Below are 16,798 nucleotides of genomic sequence, written 5' to 3'. Positions count from 1 at the left end.
TTCTTGGATGACACAAAAAAGGCACAGGCAACAAAAGAAAAAACCCAGCCAAATCAGACTATAAAATTTTTAAATTTTGTGCATCAAAAGACAGTATCAACAGAGTATAAAAAGGCAACACAGAGAATGCTAGAAAATATGTGCAAATCAAAGATGTGATATGGGATTAATATCCAGAACATATAGAGAACTCCTAAAGCTCAACAACAAAAACCCAATTTAAAAATGGGTGAAAGACTTAAAGAGACATTTATTCAAAGCAGATATACAGTGGATATCTCAAACAATGCAAGGTTTCAGGGTACCACCCCTCTCCAGCACAAATATCGATGATAGCTTTTGACTCCCCCAAAACTTAAGTACTAAAAGCCTACTGTTGAGCTGAAACCTTACCAATAACAGTCGATTAATACATATTTTGTACGTTATGTGTATTCTTAAACTAAGCTACAGAAAAGAAAATCTCATTAAGAAAATGATACGGAAGATAAAATATATTCATAGTACTGTACTACTGCATTTATTGAGAAAAATCTATGTATAAGTAGACCTGCATAGTTCAAGCCGTGTGGTTCAAGGGTCAACTGTACAAATGGCCAGTAAGCACATAAAAAAGATACTTAACATCACTGATCATTAGGGAAATGCAAATCACAACTATGGGATGCTACTTCACACCCATCAAGATGGCTACTATAAAAACAAACAAACAAACAAACCTGTAAGAAAACAACAAGTTGTAAGGATGTTGGGAAATTGGAACCCTGTGCACTGTTGGTAGGAATGTAAAATGGTACAGCTGTGGAAAACAGTATAGAGTGCCTCAAAAACATTAAACATAGAATTACCATATGATAGAGCAATTCCATTTCTGGGTATGTACCCAGAAAGCAGGGACTTAAATAGATACTTGTACAGCCGTGTTCACAGCAGCATTATTCACAATAGCTAAGACATGGAAGACACCCTAGCATCCACTAGGTGATGAATGGGTAAGTCTAATGTGGTGTCTCATACAGTAGAGTATTATTCAGTCTTAAAAAGGGAAGAAATTTTGAAACATGCTACAGCATGAATGAACCTTGAGGACACTATGCTAAATGAAGTAAGCCAGACACAAAAGGACAAATACTATATGATTCCACTTTATGAGGTTCCTAGAAAGTTCACATTCATAGACACATAAAATAGAATGGGGGATGCCAGGAGATGAGGAAAGGAAAGAATGGGGAGTTAGTGTTTAATGGGTATAAAGTTTCAGCTTTACAAGATGAAAAAAGGTCTGGAGATACATGAAGGTGATGGCGGCACATTATAAATGTATTCAAAACTACTGAAACATACACTTAAAACCAGTTAAAATGGTAAATATTATGTTATGTGTATTTTATCACAATAAAAAAAACTGGGAAAAAAAGCCCATTATATGTTAATATAAATAACATCGGTTTGAAATTTTCATATATCCTTCTGTATTCACTCTGTTGTGATACCACACATCATAGAGCCTCTGAAAAATTTTACTTTACATTCATGAGAAAGTGGAAAAAGTAATGTCTTAATAGTATTACAAAAATAGCTTAGACTTTGCAGACCCCCTAAAATGTTCTCGGAGAAATCTCCAGAAATCTCTTCATATTAACACTTTAAAAAAAAAAAACAAAAACCAAAAAACCAAACTACCCTGCTTCACTTGGTCTAAAGTCTCCATCGCCTAAGTTATTTGATCACTACCTATGAACCCATTAATCTCCAGAGGGGCTAGAGAAACACTGCTAACAAGGCATGTCTGACCCTGGAGTGGAAGGACCCACCACCTCATCCCATCCTCACCTGGGGAGGTTAAAAAAAAAAAAAAAAAAAAAATCAGAATTGGAGAAGCAGAGAGTTAGCATGTTATGTGCTTGAAAAAAGCAAAGACAGAATTCTAATTCTGTATTCGGAAAATCGAGGTCTTGATGGAAACTACAGTAAATAAAGCGAAAGGAAATACTGGTGGCTGGAATATACAAACAATGACCACCCTGTTCATATCTCACTTGGTGACTGCCTTACTATTATAACCCTAGCACACTACCAGGGACATAAATAGCATTTAATAAATGCCTCCTGCATTGATGTGAGGCCCTGAACCTCCATAATCAGTGAGCACACACATTAAAGACAGAGACAGAGGAGTGAAGAAATGGGATTTCTGGTGTTTTAACAGACATCAGTGTGATTTTTAAAATTACATTTTTTTTTTGGTTAATATTTATTTTTGAGAGAGAAAGCAGAGTGGGGCGCCTGGGTGGCGCAGTCGGTTAAGCGTCCGACTTCAGCCAGGTCACAATCTCGCGGTCCGTGAGTTCAAGCCCCGCGTCAGGCTCTGGGCTGATGGCTCAGAGCCTGGAGCCTGTTTCCGATTCTGTGTCTCCCTCTCTCTCTCTGCCCCTCCCCCGTTCATGCTCTGTCTCTCTCTGTCCCGAAAATAAATAAACGTTGAAAAAAAAAAAAAAGAAAGAAAGAAAGAAAGAAAGAAGAGTGAGGCAGAGCGCAGGAGGGAGAGGGGCAGAGAGAGAGAGAGGGAGACACAGAATCCGAAGCAGGCTCCAGGCTCCCAGCTGTCAACACAGAGCCTGATGCAGGGCTTGAACACACAAACCATGAGATCAAGACCTGAGCCGAAGTCAGACACAACTGACTGAGCCACCCAGGCGCCCCATAAAAATTACATTAAAGTTTAATGAATTAATTTTATTCAAATTTTACTTTCATAAGTAATTTTGTGTGGCATCTATAGATCTCCCAATTTCCAAAGAAATCATACTATTCTTTTCTGGCCACCATTCTGTTTTCCTCCCCCTTCTCATGGCCAGATCTAGTACATACGCTGCCTTTCTGGTTCTTCTTCCCTCTGATCTTCTGAGACCTGGTTTCTATTCTCACGACCAGACTCTTGATCACTAGCCACTTTTGGCTCTGTTCAGTATCTTTCACTCTAAAGATTCTACTAAGCATTTTCTTTTTCAAATACTGCTATTCAAATAGTATTTAAAGCAAAAACAGGAGCAAAAATATGTCTCATTCAGCTAAATCAAACCGTAGAAGAGAGTCATTTTATTAAAAGTAAGTGTCCTAGAGTGAAGCACTGTCATTTAACATGATGGTGTATGTGTGGCAATGAAGCCTGAGGGGGAAGTTCCTAATCCCCTCTTCCTTTCCAGCTCCTTGCTGGGATGACTCAACTACCAAAATAACCTTGGCCCAGAGCTGGAGCCCGCAGGAGAGTTCTGACCTTGAGGTCAATAAAAAAGGCAATTGTGGGGGCATCACCAGGTGCCTGAGAAAGATAGAGACTGTAGAGAAGACCACACACACACACACACACACACACACCCAAGGTCATGGAGTTTTCTGGAGGTTTTTTTTGGGGGGGTTGGGGTGGGGGAGGGCATGCATAGCAAAAGCCAAGGGAGTTCACTAGGCGAGGAAAGAGGAGTGTCCCTGCCACTTGTTGTGTAAAGTTCTGGGAAATTCCATTTTTCACCCTGATGCCAGAAACAAAGTGGAAAATTACAAAATAGGGATAAAGACAGCTCATACATGAGAAGGACTTCCCCAAGCATATGTCACCCTAGCTGGCCCCACAAACCTATGGCAAACACCGACCAGAGAAATAAATATCCTTATCTTCCACTTCCTGTCAATTTTCCACTGGTCAAAAGGCCCCAATATCCTGCTCCCGACATGCATTAAAGCATCCACAAACACTAAAAGAGCAGGCAAAAAAACAATCCCAAGTCCTTTAAGAGAATGCAGTAGCCCAGAAGGATGAATTATTAGTCAGCTCAGGCTGCCATAGCAAAAATGGCATAGGCTGAATGGCTTAAACAACAGAAATTTCTTTTCTCACAGATTAGGAGGCTGAAGTCTAAGATCAGAGTCTGACCAACACAGTCAGTTCCTGGTGAGGTTTCTCCTCTGGGCTTGCAGATGGCTCCCTTCTCACAGTGTCCTTACATGGTAGAGAGGAGCCAAGCTCTCTGGTGTCTCTTCCTATAAGGACACTTAACCTACTGGATCAGGACCCTACCTTTGTGACCTAATTTAACCTAACTACTTCCACAAAAGCCCTATCTCCAAATACACAGGGGGTTAGGATTTAATATATGATATTGAAAGACACAATTCAGTCCATAGCAATGAACACCAAGCCAAACAACTACAGTACTTGACTACAAAATAAAACTCCAAATTAAAACATAAGGCACAACACATGGAATAATGTCACAAACATAAAGTGCAGCGAAAGAGGCAAACACAAAATATATATCATGATTCCATTAATACAATGTTAAGGAAAAAAAATATCTACGGTGCTAGAAGTCAGGATAATGGTCACCTTAGGAAAGAAGGGCACACAGGTGATTAGACGATAGAAGGGAAGCTTCCGGAGTTCAAGTCATAGTATAGTTTTGCCCTGGGTCATGGTTATGCAAATGTGTTTACTTTGTGCTAATTCATCAAGGTGTACACTTACAATGTGGGCACTTTTTCTGGATGTGTGTTGTATTTCAATAAAGAGTTTATTTTTAAAAAGTCAATCACGACTCTAAATAACCATAATGAAAAAAACAGTAGGTAACGTTTAAAACTGAAAAATAAGTAAGAGCATGCTATGTGTCAACTATACTTCAATAAAAACAATTTTTAAAGAATAAAAGCATGTTAAAGATATAGTAGTAAAACCTAAAGAATCAGTTTATATTGTACACCTAAAACTACTTTAACACTGAATGTTAACTAACTGGAATTAAAAATAAAACTTAAAAAAAAAAAAGGAATCCGTTTAGAAGACTGAAAAGTGACTATCTTGGAAGAGTAGGGAATGGAGGTGGGGGATCAAGGGACACTTTTTTTTAAACAAGCCTGTACTCTTTAAACTGTGTAATATATAACTTGAATAAGTAAGCAGATGTGGGGCACCTGGGTGGCTCAGTCAGTTAAGCATCTGACTCTTGATTTTTCCTCAGGTCATGATCTCATGGTGCATGAGTTCAAGTCCTGCAATGGGCTCTGTGCTGACAGCACGGAGCCTGCTTGGGATTCTCTTTATCCCTCCCCCCCGCCCGTCCCCCCCTCAAAATAAATAAATAACTAAATGATTTTTCATAACCATAATGAGACATTTGGTTAAAGATAGCATCATATACATTTCTCTCTTCTCCCACCTGATGGCCCAACTAAAAAATAAAGAATGACAAATAATGGCAAAGAGAATGAGAGAGGTACCATCAGTATACAAGCGACTTTAAACATTTTCTGGAAAATAAAAATCTGAAGCACATGTGGCAGGGTGCATACAAGCCTAGGGTGTACTCAAAGAAGGCTACAATCCATGAAAAACTTAACTGAGGAAATCACTTTGTGCTGTGTATGTGGAAGGTCCCAAGCTATATAAGAGCAACTTTCCTACTGGCTACCTGGAAGCTAAGCTGGGCACTTGACCAGCAGCTTCCATAAACCCCATCCTATGTAGAGGGCTCTCAATTTGCTTCCTAGTGCTCCCCTCTTGAAAACATTAACAGTGAATCAAAAACCATCAGATATACAAGGAAAGCCTATGACTTTCCCTAATACCCTTCTCCATGTATCTGTTCAGGGAAAACACCAGATAACTGAGTCTTCTCTTTCAAAAACAGAGACAGTTGATTGTTGTTGGGTATGGTAATTATGTTCTATAAAGCCACTGTGAACACTGAATCAGCAAATACTGGAAGCACTGTTCCTAGAAGAAATACAGGGTTAGGCTCCTTTGGGCCCCGGATCACAAGAATTTTCACCAACTGATCAATATAACCTTGTATTATGTGTGTTTCTCTTTAAGGACACCTTATTTACTACATATCATTGATTCGTTAACATAGAATTCTCAGCCAACAGCAGAATTTAATTCACATCTGCATGAGGCTTGTCTAACATATGTGTTTTCTTTATCAGGCACAACACAGCCTTGCACTTAGAAACACTGGCCAGGGGACACCTGGGTAGCTCAGTCGGTTAAGCATCAAACTTCAGCTCGGGACATGATCTCACAGTTCCTGGGTTCGAGCCCTGTGTCGGGCTCTATGCTGACAGCTTGGAGCCTGCAGCCTGCTTCGGATTCTGTCTCCCTCTCTCTCTGCCCCTCCCCCACTCATGCTCTGTCTCTCAAAAAATAAAATAAAATAAAACAAAAAACCCACAAAACACTGGCTAGTACTTCAAGCCAACTCTTGGGGGCCATTTTAAACAGCAAAGTTGACAACAAAAAGCACAAAAATGCAAAAACACGGACTACACAGACCACAAAAAGAGCATTTGTTTCTAGTACGAAAGCTGAAACAAGGCAGAGAACATCATCACCTTGTTGGAGCTCAACTGGGGATGCACACATTGGGCAATTCAAACTTTTTGATGCTTTGTGCATGTCCACAAATACTGCAAAAGCACCACAAGTATTGATTCTGGAATTACAAACAAATTGTAGTGAGTAGGTGAATTTACCAATAAGATCAACCATATCTGTCCTAGAGATGGGTGGTGGTGACGGTTGCACAACAATGCAATTGTACTTAATGCCACTGAACTGTACACTTAAAATGGTTAAGACTGTAGTTTTGTTATATACATTTTATAATAAAAGAGTGTAACAACTGTGTGATTAAGTGATTCTTAATTTGTACAAACTGGGTTAGGCGAGGCTTTTCTTTTTTCTGCACACTAACTGTAAATACTCCACCTTCAGATTATACTAAAAGCCAGATGATCATCTTTATACTTTTCAACGTTTATTTATTTATTTTTGGGACAGAGAGAGACAGAGCATGAACGGGGGAGGGGCAGAGAGAGAGGGAGACACAGAATCGGAAACAGGCTCCAGGCTCTGAGCCATCAGCCCAGAGCCCGACGCGGGGCTCGAACTCGTGGACCACGAGATCGTGACCTGGCTGAAGTCGGACGCTTAACTGACTGCGCCACCCAGGCGCCCCTCATCTTTATACTTTTCAGTTATACCTGTTATTGGAATACGAGGCTCTTTTGCCCTTCTACTTGCTTGCTCGCTTCTAGATCTACTACTATTCATTTCCAACTGAAGCAAATTGTTCTGGGTATTAACACTTTTTGGCAGTCACTATAGTTGTTTTGAATAAATGTTCAATTAATCATGCCCCCTCCTGCCACCAAATTCCTACTTGTTGAGTTTTAGCATAGTATCAGAGAACAACATTTGCAATCATCCCAAAGAAGAATTAAGATACTCCTCTCTTCTAGCTACCGTTTCTGTATGAGGTTAGATTTTCTTCATAAACTTCAACTGAAACAGTATACGGACGCAATTTGAATGCAGAAGAATGTATGAAAAATCCAGCTACCTTATATTAAGCCAGATACTAAAGAGATTTGCAAACATTAAAACAATGTCACTCTTCTCAATAACTAGCTTTGAACAATAGAGTCTCTTTTCATAAAAATGTTATTTATATTAAATATAATAGGTCTGTCATTACTTTAAGTGAATTAATAAATACTTGAACTTTTTTAGTGTTAACTTCTAGTACAGTAAATATCAATATATATAACCCACGTAAACAAACACTTCTGGGGAGTCCTCACGTTGAGAGATCTAAAGGCAACCTGAGGCACAAGGAGCAGAAGGACTGTTCTCTCCAGCGCAGCTGTGCACAGCCACTAAGCCTACTTGGAGGACCATGTGGAGGCCTGGAAAACTGCTTTGGAGGGAATTCTGAGGGACAAGACCCAGGATACAAAATTATGACCAAAAATATATTGAAAAAACATGCATATAAATATGGAGAATATACGAAAATAAAAATGGTATTCAGAATATGGTCATTGTGGTATTTTTTTCCTCTTCCAACTCTCCGAAGGCCATCTTCACCCACACAAAAAGTTGTGACTAAAATATATGACCATTAATCTAAAGTCGCAAGAAGTGGAACACATCCCAGGATGAAGTACTATGGTTTTATCATTCTTACAATCAATGACAAATGATAAACGAGGCTCCAGATCCAATTTTCCCCTTCTGGCTCCTTCAGTGCAGGAGGCAGGACACAGATGTGAGGAGGTTAACGACAGTCAAGGCACAAAGGCACAAGTGCACAGTAACAGGTTGAGAAGACAATAGTGGAAAAGATAGTTCAATAATTTTCTGAAAGAGAACAGAGAAAACTGTAACCAGAAACAACATGATTTGCCCAAAGGGCTCCAGATGGGCTTCAAACTTAGGAGGTTCTGAGAAACCACAAGCAACATTGGAGCTACTAGTAGGGCTAATTACAAGGTCAAAAGTCTGTATACACAATGTCTACTGCTCCCCAACCCAGCCAATAACCACTGGTTCCTTTTACTTTTTTTTTTTTTTTTTTTTTTTTTAAACCACTGGTTCTTTAGAGGCTGCAAATTTATTCTGTGGAGAAGATGATGAGGTTCTGGACTCAAGGTGAATGGGCCCAGCAGAGGACAGGAATGAGGCATGGACATGAAACGGAAAATGAAGGGTCAGACTGCCACAGAGGGGTTGGACCACCAGCTCCTCCCAGGCAGAAGAGAGGATTCTCATTTAAAGAAACGAAATGGCCCCACGAGAAGAGATCTAAAGACTGGGGTCCTCCAATAAAAGCACCAGACAACTTCCAAAAGGAAAGCTCTGTGGTCAAACATATCCTATGCATGCAAACTCAGCTTCTGATCAGCTTCTAAAGGCTCCAACTTAAATACAAACAGATAACCAAAGATTACCAGATTCCAAAGAAAGTCTCTGTATGAAAGACAGTTACCAAGAAAGAATCCCAGAGAAAAGAGATACAGTGCAGGGAGCAAATTCTATTTAAAAAAAAAAAAAAAAGAGGAAAGTCTTTACTATCCTCACAGGGAGTTAACAGAAGAAATAGCATTCATGACCCCAGAAATGGATGCTATACAGACAAATAATCAGTGCACAAGAAAGAGCTGGGAGGAGGAAGAGGACATACATAGGGACACACATATACACAAATTTAACAGAAAGCTGGGAAAATGAAATTAAAGACATCCCCCCAGAAAATAAAATAGAAACACAGAGAGTTTTTTTTTCCCCAGAAAAAAATCAAGGTTCTTTTCCAAGAGATCTTACTAATCTCTGATTAATAAGAATTACAGAATAAAGACTTTTAAATAATAAATAAAATGAGACAATTCTCCACAACTGAAAGACAAGAATCTCCAAATTGAAAGGGTCCAATAAGCAGCCAAGAACAATGAATGAAGACCAACTCCTTGGTACCTCACTGTGAAATTTCTGAACAGCAAGGATAAATGTGAAGAGTCTAAAAAGCTTCTAGAGAGGGGAAGAAAAAGTCACATACTTAAGCCACTTACATTGTTATACTCTAACCTCTGCAACTACCAAGATATGAAATCTCTTTATGACCTTAACTTTGAGTTTCCCACTTTCTAATCACCTCCTCTATGGTTCCCACCCACTCAATCTAGAACTCCAACCAATAACTGAGACCCCTGGGTGGCTCTGTGGGTTAAGTGTCCGACTCCTGGTTTCGGCTCAGGTCATGATCTCACGGCTTCATGGGTTCACACCCCACATCTGACTTTGCACTAGTAGTGCAGAGCCTGCTTGGGATTCGCTCTCTCTCTGCCCCTCCCCCATTTGCACTGTCTCTGTCTCTCTCAAAATAAATAAATAAACTTAAAAAAAATTAGAACTCCAGTAACTATTTGAACTCACCAGGATCCATAATCCACTGGTCCCACCATCTTCTTATGGATTGTCTTCCCACTCAAGTTATTTCCTATTCAAATCTGTAGTCCTTCATTGTAATCATTCCCTTAGATATTCCAAATCAATGTCCTTGCTCTGTTCCCATTTCACTACACTTAGTGTGACAAAAACCCCAACCATCTACAAATGCCAGGCTTGTGTCTGGGGTACCTGGATGTTGCTGGAGAGTAATTTCCAGCCACGGTGCCTATTCCCACTTTAAATCTATGATCACTAACTTCAGGCAAGCCTTAAGGCTGCCTGGCAATTCTTCTAGTCCGTTCACTCTCCTGCTTGCCTGGTAATTACTATAACCTCTCACATGTCTAACACCTCCTGTCTCCTTGATAATCACACTCTTAGCTGATGATTTTGCTTTCCATTTTACTGAAAAAATAGCTGTGATGAGAAGAAAACTTCCACAGGCTCCCATACCACCATACAGAGCCCCTCACCTGCACCTATACAAGTGTCCTCTATCTTTCTCCTGTTTCTATGGAACAACTGTCCACATCAAGGCCAACGCCTCCACCATCTCCTCTCATTCACTCAAATATCTCTCTGATAGCACCATCTCCCCTTTCTGTCAGATTATCCCCATTAATTGATAAACATGTTGGTATTTTGCCCATCCTTTAAAAAACAGTTTGGCCTAACAGCTCCCTGTAGCTACCCTTCTGTATCTTCATTACATGGTGGCAACATAAATCTATACAACTGTTACAATTCAGAAGGCTGTATGTCAAAGGAAAAAGATGTATAATTTAAAAAAATAGCAAAAACTTGCTTAATTTTGATGTCCAAAATGAGAGTTCAAAAGGTGCCCAGATACAAGATGTTATACAAATGTTACAGCATTTCCTTAACAACTAAGGAAAAAATTCCATTCACAACAGCAAAAAAAATTTTAAATACCCTGGAATGAACTTAAGAATTATGTAAAACTATTCACCTACTCAATAAAATTTATTTCTAACCCCCTTGAAAAAGAATTATGCAAAAACTTAGATGAAAAAAATGACAAACTCTGAAAAGAAAATTGAGACACATTTCATATTCCTGTATAGAAAGGTTTGGTATCATAAAATAGCAAATTTCCCCCAGATCAGCTTACAAATTCAGTTAATTCCTATCAAAATTGATCTTACCGAATTTCCACTAAGACTATTTTTGGAACATGACATCTTGATTCTAAAGTTCATTTAACACAGCAAATGGCAAGAAGAGATATTAAGTTTCTAAAAAATAATAATCCGTGGGAATGCAAGATGGTGCAGTCACTCTGGAAAACAGTATGGAGGTTCCTCAAAAAACTAAAAATAGAACTACCCTACAACCCAACAATTGCACTACTAGGCATTTATCCACGGGATACAGGTGTGCTGTTTCGAAGGGACACAGGCACCCCCATGTTTATAGCAGCACTATCAATAATAGCCAAAGTATGGAAAGAGCCTAAATGTCCACCAATGGATGAATGGATAAAGAAGATGTGGTATATATATACAACGGAGTATTACTTGACAATCAAAAAGAATGAAATCTGGCCATTTGCAACTAGGTGGATGGAACCGGAGGGTATTATGCTAAGTGAAATTAGTCAAAGAAAGACAAAAATCATATGACTTCACTCATATGAGGACTTCAAGAGACAAAACAGATGAACATAAGGGAAGGGAAACAAAAATAATAAAAAAACAGGGAGGGGGACAAAACAGAAGAGACTCATAAATATGGAGAACAAACTGAGGGTTATGGGAGGGGTTGTGAGAGGGGGGATGGGCTAAATGGGTCAGGGGCACTAAGGAATCTAATCTTGAAATCACTGTTGTACTATATGCTACCTAATTTGGATGTAAATTAAAAAAAAAATTAAAAATTAAAAAAAAAGAATAATCCTCAGAGCACTTAACCTACTCTAAAACATCAAAACATACAATTCAAAGCTGCCATAATAAAATTACCGTAGTATGGGTACAAGACTAAATAAATAGATCACACATTAACCAAAAGACATATACGGGAATTTGGTAAGTGATAAAGCAGGTATCTTCAACTGGGGGAAAGAACAGATGATCCCAGGACAAGTGATAAACCACATGGGGGAAGAAAAATTAAAGCCCTACACTTCATACCAATCCCCCAAAATATATACCAAATGAATTAAACATTCAAATGGGATCCACAGGACTATTTGAAGAAGATACAGAGCCACTTTTTAAATCTTGGGGCAAAGTAACTAAACCTTTCTTACCAAGTCATGAAACTCAGATTAGACATGAAACCCAGACAGATCAGACTGATGTATGAAACACATAACGGGTTTAAGTCATTAAGATTTAAACGGGAAAAGAAAAATGGATAAAGGACACAAATAGGAAACTTATTTTAAAAAGAAAATATGAATGACAAAAATACATGAAAATATCAATCTGTTACCAAAAAGAAGCTTGCAAAAAAATACATTTTTTTTTGTCCATCAGATAAAAATGGTCTATGTAGTATTAGTAAGGGTACAGAAAAATGGATACTTTCATTCACTTTGATAGGATAATAAATTTTCTGTAAAATTTTCTCAAAAGCAATTCACCAGTACCTATTACAATATCAAATATTCATCCTTTTTGACCTGGATATCCACTTGTAGGAATTTATCCCGCAGAAACACTTAAGCAGAGTAGAGAGCTAAGAAACTTTCACTGCAGATGCTTACAGTAGCAAAAAATCAGAAACCACTCAAGGCCCACTGACAGGGATAAACCACAGCAACAGCACACACGTGTAAGATAGAATGTGTCAGATCTATGAGCACTAAGATCCAGACACAATCAGATATGTTGCTAAGAAAGTTACCATTATAAAAAAAAAAAGTTACCATTATATCCATGAGTCTCTTTTTGTTAAAATAAACAAAAAGTTAGTATCTATATAAAATACTGTGAGAATCTACACCAAACAAGTGATCCTCTTTGAGAAGAGAAATTTCAAGGAACTTGTACTTCCTACATAATGAATTTCCAGACTATAGAAATATAAATATTACATTTTCTAGGATTCTGGGTGATACCTACAGTAAGGGGGTGGGGATCGAGTAAAATAGTTTATTTAATTTTAATTTTTTAAATTTTTTTTAGGGGCGCCTGGGTGGCTCAGTCGGTTGGGCGTCCGACTTCAGCTCAGGTCACGATCTCGCCGTCCATGAGTTCGAGCCCTGTATCGGGCTCTGGACTGATGGCTCAGAGCCTGGAGCCTGCTTCCGATTCTGTGTCTCCCTCTCTCTCTGCCCCTCCCCTGTTCATGCTCTGTCTCTCTCTGTCTCAAAAATAAATTAAAAAAAAAAAGTTAAATTTTTTTTAACGTTTATTTATTTCCGAGACACAGAGAGATAGAGCATGAGAGGGGGAGGGGCAGAGAGAGAGGGAGACACAGAATCCAAAGCGGGCTCCGGGCTCTGAGCTGTCAGCACAGAGCCCGACGCAGGGCTTGAACTCACAAACCGTGAGATCATGACCTGAGCCGAAGTCGGTCGCTCAACCGACTGAGCCACCCAGGCACCCCTAAAATAGTTTAATTCGAAGTTAAAAAAAAAAGAAGAAGAAGAAGAAAAACTTTAAATTAAGTCACTCTGCTAGTCAGATTCAAGCTTTTTTGGCAAGAGAACCTACCAGATGTAAATACAGTAGGCCAAACTACAGCTAAGGAAAAAGTGAGAGGGTCTGTCTGGCCCATTCCTCTTCCAACCCACCATCTGCCCATGTGAGGAAACTGGCCCAGCAACCACCTAGAATTGTGGGGACTAAACTCAAGAAGTCTTCGAGTTTCAGAAAGCTCTGCTCAGGGACAGCAAGGCAAGACCCTCCTCCGCTCATGCTGTTCATGGACTCGAAAAGCAGCCCAGGGATCTTCATAACAAGGAGTACTGACCATGGATTTGTCACCAAGTTGAGATGGAACGTGAACAGGCAAACTTTTGGTTCAAGTCTGTACTTAATATTCCAGTTAGTGTGGACCTGGGCTTCCAGCCTTCTTCAGCTCCCAGCACTCATGGAAAACGGGAATATCTGGAGGGCACACTGCAGCAGAGGCTGCTTCCAGACGAATGACTGGCCCCTGGCCCTGCTCCAGCAGCCCCGGGCATGGTGGGCTGCAGGCATCAATGCCATGACACGTCGGTAATGCTGTCATGGCATATCTATCAGGAGGCTCTGGTACAGGGAAAGCATTTCTTTAAAAAGCTTCCTTCAAAGTATCAATACAGGGGCACCTGGGTGGCTCAGTCGGTTAAGCGTCCAACTTCAGCTCAGGTCATTATCTCATGGTTCACGAGTTCCAGCCCCACATCGGGCTCTCTGCTGACAGCTCAGAGCCTGAAGCCCTCTTCTTCGGATTCTGTGTCTTCCTCTCTCTCTGCCCCTCCCCCGCTCACATTCTGTCTCTCTCTCTCTCTCAAAAATAAACAAACATTAAAAAAAATAAAATAATGAAGTATCATTACAATCATTCAACATATATTTACTAAGCACCTACTATGTGCCAAACGCTGTTAAGTACGGCTATCTGTCCTACAGACCAGAGAGGGAAGATGGGTAAATAAGCAGTTCCCATAAATGTAAACTGTGCTATCTGAGGGGAAGTATCAGGAATTTTAGCCTGAGTCCCATACCTGGGAAAAGGGAGTCCATCAACAACTCCTTCCCAGAAGAAGTGGTTGCTACACAAAAGTGTGAAGTGCATTTCAGGCAGAGGAAATAGCAGGCATAGAGACCTAAATGCAAGAAGTCAAAGAAGCAAAACAGGTTCTGTATTGCACATGTGGAACATGTGGAGGGAGTCAATTCAGGAGTTTTAACAGGTGTATTTTTGATAAATACAGAATGCAGTTGAGCAGAAAGCCAATCATCACAAAAGTTAGGAAAGCATATGCCTTCCTGTACAACAGCCAATCAAACCTGGGCTATGAGAAAAGTTTCTTTGGTGAAATGAAGAAACTGCTTGGGCATAAAATCTATAAAAACAGACAACACTCATGATTTCCAAGTACTGTGAGCTTATACATTAAGTTCTGAACAATTTTTATTCTGGTGGCAGAAAGAATATTAATCTGGTGGCAGTTCTTAGAACAAAACACTACCCACTTTGGCAAAAGCCAATTCGAACACTCAATGTAATACTACATTTAAAGACATGAGAAAGCAAAGGAACTCCCAGAAAATTAGTATGTAAGTTTCTTGTTCTTAAAAACAATATTTAATTAGCTCAGAAATTAGCTCAAGTAATATATACATTCTCTTCCTCTCTCACATGGAACTGAACAAAGCAAGTATCATAACAGAAATTAAACTTAATATTTACCTCTCTTCCTGTAAGGATGTGTCTTGCCAATTTCACTTTTGCAAAATTCCCCTTGCCGATTGTTTTCAACAGTCTGTAGTTTCCGATGTGAGGTTGTTCATCTGCACAGGAAGCTATAGAGTTTCTACACCGAGCTCCAGAGCGCCCAGTGCGAGAGGTAACTTCTTGCCGCCCATCTCCATGTGACGTGTGCTACAATATAACATACATAAAAATAAGGAAATGAGAGAACACATGGTACCTGCCAAGTTTTAAGAGCCCCTAGTTGAAGAAACAAAACACCACTGCTTTAATTTTAATCCTAACGTATCTAGCACTTTAAAGGAATTTGCCCACGATATAAATTTATGAGGAAAACAAGCAAATGCCAAGAAGAAAAATATCATCAAGGGTTGAAGTGGGTGTTCAGAAGGAAATGAGATATTTTTTGTATGTGGTTGTAACATAAAATAGGAGTAACAAGGCTGCCTTATAATCATAAAGAATGGAGGGGCGCCTGGGTGGCGCAATCGGTTAAGCGTCCGACTTCAGCCAGGTCACGATCTCGCGGTCCGTGAGTTCGAGCCCCGCGTCAGGCTCTGGGCTGATGGCTCAGAGCCTGGAGCCTGTTTCCGATTCTGTGTCTCCCTCTCTCTCTGCCCCTCCCCCGTTCATGCTCTGTCTCTCTCTGTCCCAAAAATAAATAAAACGTTGAAAAAATAAAAAAATAAAGATTTTCATCATAAAGAATGGAACTTTTCCATAGCTATTAAATGCACCAGCACATATGATCCTTCACCAGATGAGGATACTTTTGTGATTTATTCACTGCCACATCACTACTTAGTGAGAAATCCAAAGAGAATATAATTTAGGAACTGGAACACGGCAGTATATAAAACAAAGTCCTGTCCCGCCGAGCGAGGTATGTATCAAGTGGTTTTACTATTTACACGACAAAAATACAGTCACTAAAATTGTACTAGCCACAATTTGGTTTAAAAAAGCTTGTGTAATGTAAATGTATTTTCTAATTTACATGTTTTGTAAATTCAGCTTTTCATACATTAAGTTTTCTAGCGTGAGACACAGTTAAATGGAGAAAACATTAACTTACATCCAAGTCAACGGTCTTCTATTACACATAAAATAGGAATATTAAAAGAATCTTAAGATTCATAGACATCCAAAGTTTGTACCTTTGCTTATGTTACTCTTACTCCCCAATCTACTTATAATTAAAGAGTAATTTCTTAGCATCAACCAGATGTAACCTTCAGGAGGACAAGGATTTTTGTCTGTTTTGTTCATTATCAGATATTCCTAGAACTTGGGAGCAGTGACTGACACAGAGTAGCTGTGCAATACATTGTTGCTGAATGAATGCTAAATGAATTCAAGGCCTTGTGTGATCTAATCCATTCCTCCTTTCTGGCTATAACATCCACTCTTCTCTAGGATGGTCCTAGTCCCTCAATTTCAATGCCCTTTCTTCTCTTCAAACCTAAGATTCCTACTCATCGCCTTATGTTTGGATCATTTGTCACCATCTTTATGAAGCCTCCTGTGACTTTTCTTGCATCTAATCAGTTTCTTTTTCTTCTCCTTTGGGTTCCAGGGGTACTTTGTATCTATCTATATTATGCTACTTTGTTGGGGACAATA

The 16,798-nt window shown here is 39.5% G+C and overlaps 1 protein-coding gene across 9 annotated transcripts in view; it reads right to left on the bottom strand.

The window, feature by feature from the left end:
• The window catches only part of MARK3 (microtubule affinity regulating kinase 3), a 113,891-nt gene that overhangs the window by 75,262 nt on the left and 21,831 nt on the right, over window positions 1–16,798 (bottom strand). For 8 of the 9 annotated variants that reach the window (XM_045448350.1, XM_045448352.1, XM_045448351.1 and 5 more), the window contains exon 2: window positions 15,155–15,346. In XM_045448350.1, the coding sequence (XP_045304306.1) occupies window positions 15,155–15,346 (192 nt within the window). Of the gene's footprint in view, window positions 1–15,154; window positions 15,347–16,798 lie in introns of those variants that run through there. The other variant, XM_045448357.1, reaches the window with a different exon arrangement.

This window comes from Leopardus geoffroyi, chromosome B3 (assembly GCF_018350155.1).
Source record: "Leopardus geoffroyi isolate Oge1 chromosome B3, O.geoffroyi_Oge1_pat1.0, whole genome shotgun sequence".
Taxonomy (NCBI): domain Eukaryota; kingdom Metazoa; phylum Chordata; class Mammalia; order Carnivora; family Felidae; genus Leopardus; species Leopardus geoffroyi.
The sequence above is the reverse complement of the archived record's forward strand: the minus strand, read 5'-3'. Positions and strand labels throughout refer to the sequence as shown.